The following is a 5,224-nucleotide window of genomic DNA, read 5'->3' as shown; positions in this document are numbered from 1 at the left end:
ATGGTTTGTTAGGATAGGATAATATTTGGCCGAGATACAACTATTTGAGAATCTGGAATCTGAGGGTGCAAAAAGATTAAAATATTGAGAAAATCATCTTTAAAGTTGTCCAAATGAAGTTCTTAGCAATGCATATTACTAATCAAAAATTAAGTTTTGATATATTTACAGTAGGAAATTTACAAAATATCTTTATGTAACATGATCTTTACTTAATGTCCTAGTTTTTGGCATAAAAGAAAAAGCAATAATTTTGACCCACACAGTGTATTTTTGGCTATTGCTACAAATATACCCCAGCGACTTAAGACTGGTTTTGTGCTCCAGGGTCACATATATGAGGCAGTTTTAATCCAGAATCCCCACATACTTGCACAGGGCAAATGGTTTGGATGATAGATGGATGATTGTTTGAGGTTATGATAATGTACTAAATGAGTGATTGGTTTGGTGATGTTTTGTTGCAGGCGGGGAGAAGGCACGTTCAGTACTGCTGACGCCAGAGAACGGATTGTATCCTACAGCCACAGCACGATCTGCTCACCCTCTGGTAAGACCACTGGTGATCATATTCACTGGGCCACCTATAATATATTAATGCGCTATATTTCAGTATGTTTGAGATGGCTTATAATATGATTCTAATCTTCAGTCACCAGTGCCAGGAAACAATACTCAGAATGTCATTTCCATGCAGGATCTTTCAAATGCATTGCATTATACACAGTAGGATGTCAAAGGGTTTGTTCCTACCCTATTAATCTGCCATATTTATAACTTAAGTGTGCTGTTAAAATAATTTAGTGAGAAGTTATTTAGGTACTTGTAAGCTGACCAAACTGTTTGCTACCTGAATAACATCATTGTGTGTCTCTATATGAAATTATTGCATTTTTAAGAATTGTTAGGGGATTTAGGAGGTCTTTTCAGCTGTGTTTTGTGAGTAAGAAATTGTGAAAAATGTATGAACTTTATGAATTGTGTGGCAATGATCAGTGGTTCTCAACATGTTTGACTCCAAGGCCACCTTTGTTCAAGATAATATTCAAAGACTCTCATAAGCTCATATTTACTCTACATCTGGTACATGTTAAAATAAAAATAATTTTAGTGCTTTTTAAAGCATTTTAATTAAGAATAATATTAATATTACTGAATTTAAATCATTTTAAGATCTGGAAGTATTCCAAGGCCCCCAATGGGCCCCGGTCCCTACAGGAAGAAAAAAAGATATTGATTCCTAATTTTCACGTTTTATCATTTTAATATGTTTTAAAATTGTAAAGATGAGTAGTTCCAGCGCTTTCAAATATGAATACATAATTTTAAACATAATGCAAATTCTTTCCATGTGAAGTCATATCACTAGTATGTTATCTATATCTCATGAAAACATGCAGGTCATATTTCACCTCAAAACCAAACAAGAAAATAATGAATTATAAGCTATTTTTCATGATGGAAATCAATCATATTTGTAATTTTTGTTATTTGCACTGTGACATTATTTTATATGACAATCTTTCTCAAAAATGATTATTCTAATACATTCAGATTTTAATGTAATGCAATGTTTAAATAATTAATTGATATTTATCAAGTTTATCAGTTGGTTATCAAGTAGGCCTATTGATTGATTGATTGATTGATTGATTGATTGGTTGATTGATTGATTGATTGGTTGATTGATTGATTGATTGGTTGATTGATTGATTGATTGGTTGATTGATTGATTGATTGGTTGGTTGTTTGGTCGATCGATCGATTTTTTTGCACATTGATCGATCAAAATTGACCTGGACATGTTCTTGACAGGTTTTGTGAGATTTGCCCTTACGTCTTTTGCTAATAACCTATAAATTAAAGCCATTATAATGTGTAACTGAATTTTTAAAGCCACGTGTCTTTGATATATGCAGAGAGGATCTGGTATGTTTTGATTATCCAGACATGTGTGATGAAGACATTCTTCAGATGCCTTGAAGTCTTTTAGCTTTTCCTCTAATGAGTCCACAGCGGGACATTGTAGCACAACTTAATTGTTCTAGAGAATGTGCAAAAAAATGCCCTTGGGTTTCAATATTTCACTGTTGACCCCCTGCGTTTTTGTTTGCAAGAGTGGAAACAAAGGCAGGATGGGGGCCAGATTAAATAGGCGAGCTGTAACCCGAGCAAAGCGCTCGACTCATTGTGATCAGTTCCTGATTGCACTAGAACGAGACAGAAACGTCCATGCAGCTCCAGTGCTACTCTAGTCATTCATTATTCAGCGGGCGCATGCGGAGAAAGAAAGAGAGAGAGAGAGAGAGAGAGAGAGAGAGAGAGAGAGAGAGAGAGAGACTGCACGCGCGCGGGGGAGACGCGGAGACAGAGATCAGAACGCTCCGCGCGAGCAGGACAACAGTACAAGCGCCCAACGCGTCAAAGCGCGCAATGTCAAAGTTGCTGCAGCAGCGCGTGCATCTGAGAGTGATGCACTGACGCATTTACATCGCACTGACTCCTCCGTATCACAACACTGGCACAGTGACGGTTTCATCTTTCAATCTACAGCTGAGGAACTGATAGACACTTGATGCTGTTCACTGGTGAGAGGTAACCTTCCTTTTTATATCATTAGAAACATGTGAATCAGAACATGATACAGACCTGGCAGATCAATTGCAACATGTTATAAACCTTGTGTATCTTTGGTCTGTAAGAGAGTAGCTTGAGTCAGTGCATTGAGATCTGAATGAGGCAACTGCAGTGGTCCTGATGTCCCTTGCAGCGTTTCACTGCATGTGTCCAGGTGCAGGTGACCTCTTCTTTAATTGCATGCAAGATTGCACCTGTTATAGAGGTGGTCTTGCGCAAATAAAGTACAGGTTGAAACAGCTAGAAAAATCATGCATTCCTGTTCCAAGAACACACAAAGTTGTGCATGCCAAATAAGATCTGTATATCCCATTGCACTGTAATTCTATTGCAACTGACGATGCATATTGCAGTTCAGCATCAGTTTTCATGGCAGAGATTGTGCAGCCCATCACTGTCTGATGCATGAATGTATTTGAGATGCTGTTAACATGCTGATGGGAGTGTATTGATTATAATAGCACTGAAATGTCATTTGAAGGATTCTCAGAAAAGCATGCCTGTTATCTAATCATTGTTAGTAATAGTTTTTCTCTGAACAGGCACCTGAGAATTTTTATATAACGTGTTAATCTGCTCACGTTGTGCATGAAATATAAAGTAAATTGAGGAGAAGCAGGTCATATGCAAATTCTTATTTGGTCAGCATTCCTGGGGCACTGTGATCTATGAGCAAAGCTTACGATGCGCCACAGGCTAGCACAGATGTCCTCCACTGATTCTGATTTATTGCGTGGAAAAAACAGAGAATAACAGATATTACCAAGCATTGTGAACATAGCAGCTTTTGTCTCGAAGGAATAGCTCACCCAAAAATTCAAACTTGCTGAAAATGTACTCACCCTCAGGCCATCCATGATAGAGATGAGTTTGTTTCTTCATCAGATTTGGAGAACTGTATTTCTTTCTTGAATTACATCACTTGCTCACCAGTGGATCCTCTGCAGTGAATGGGTGCCGTCAGAATGAGAGTCCAAACAGCTGATAAAAACATCACAAAAATCCACAAGTAATCCACAGCACTCCAGTCCATCAGTTTAAAAAAAATAAGACGTTTTTAATTTTAAAGGACACCTATTATGCCCCTATTTACAAGATGTAATATTGGTCTTGGGTGTCCCCAGAACATGTCTGTGAAGTTTCAGCTCAAAATACCCCACAGATCATTTATTATATCATGTGGAAAATGTAATTTTTGGGGCGTGTCTAAAAAAAATAGCTGTTTTGGTGTGTATCACTTTAAATGCAAATGAGCTGCATATTCCCGCCCCATCTTCAGAAGAGGGCGTGGCGTATATGTCTCTGCTTTGCATACCTACATTAATAAACAGCTGGTAGAAGCAACATGAATGAGAATGCGAGAACTGGTGTTCAGCCATACATGTTTGAACCAGAGTCAGACACAGAGAGACAAATATGAGAATGAACCAGGGTGTCTCTGAATGGTTATTTGATACATTTATGTACATTTAGAGTGTTCACAGCCCATTTGCAATGACGGAAAAGCAACACACAAACACTTTGATAAGGTTCTCTATGCGCTTTAACGAAATGACACCGCACGGTTAAAACGTTAGCTAAGCACTATAATAACATGATTTTGAGGCACATTACCTTCAAAGATAAAAGTAATCCACTGCGTCCTCAGTGGCTCAGATGTTGGGAGAAAATGAAGACTCTTATGTTCAGTCTTACATCCAAACACAGAACACCGGGATTGCTTACGAGACGTTGCTGCTCGAGCGCGGAGAAAATGGAGGACAGCGTACAACCAAACACAACTCGCTGAGGGCGGAAACTTCGGTAATGCAGGACTGTCAGTCAGCGGCCGTGGGCGGGGCCTAAACAATGTGACGTCACACAGAGGCGTACCTACATGAAGTGGGGGCCCCAGGCAAAATTAATCAGTGAGGCCCTTCTAAAATATATATATTTTTTGTTAATGTATCTTTGTTACCTAGTGATATAATTATACAACATATGAAATGTGGACAAAACACATGTAACAGTATATAATGCACAAAAAAGGACGCGCGCTCTCTCTCAGTTGTTTAAAAACATTAAAACCCATTATAAACGAGGCATTTGTTGCATCCAGTGGGGACATAATTACAGATTATAATGACTTATACTGTCTTTTTACGCGTTGCGTTGCGTTGCATCGCGCCGCGTAAACATAAAACCATGTCTGCATTTGTGATTGGAGAAATGACAAACAAGCGCTACTCTACACTGCTTAAAATTCGCGTTTGAATCGTCAGTGGCAAATTCTTTAAATATAAAAAAACGTACTTACAGTCTGTGAGTCAGAACAGCCGGCATTGTAGTCTACACTACCAGGATCAGGAAACAGTCCTCCATAAAATGCGCTGGACACATCGGAATATTTGGGTTGAACTGGTCTGCAACAGTGTTGTAAATACAACGTAACCACTGATTTCTAGTCGTGTCCTCTTTTGGAAGACCAAACAAAGTAGTTTCGCTTTCACAACGAAAAACACAGCGGCCTACCGTGTGCGAAAGCCCCGGCTTAGCCTGAGCTGAAGCCGGGCAAGAGTGAGCTGAGGCGGCGGGGTCGAGAACGGCG

At 39.0% G+C, this 5,224-nt stretch overlaps 1 protein-coding gene across 2 annotated transcripts in view; it reads left to right on the top strand.

Annotated features, from left to right (window-relative positions):
* Positions 1–5,224, top strand: part of LOC107732273 (paralemmin-2-like) — a 105,921-nt gene that overhangs the window by 54,219 nt on the left and 46,478 nt on the right. For both annotated transcript variants that reach the window (XM_016543582.1, XM_016543656.1), the window contains one exon: positions 468–550. In XM_016543582.1, coding sequence (XP_016399068.1) covers positions 468–550 — 83 coding nt within the window. The remainder of the gene's footprint in view (positions 1–467; positions 551–5,224) is intronic.

The sequence above is a fragment of the Sinocyclocheilus rhinocerous genome, unplaced genomic scaffold (genome assembly GCF_001515625.1).
Source record: "Sinocyclocheilus rhinocerous isolate Xijiao unplaced genomic scaffold, SAMN03320098_v1.1 scaffold1935, whole genome shotgun sequence".
Lineage (NCBI taxonomy): Eukaryota > Metazoa > Chordata > Actinopteri > Cypriniformes > Cyprinidae > Sinocyclocheilus > Sinocyclocheilus rhinocerous.
This window is presented reverse-complemented; position numbering and strand designations above follow the sequence as displayed.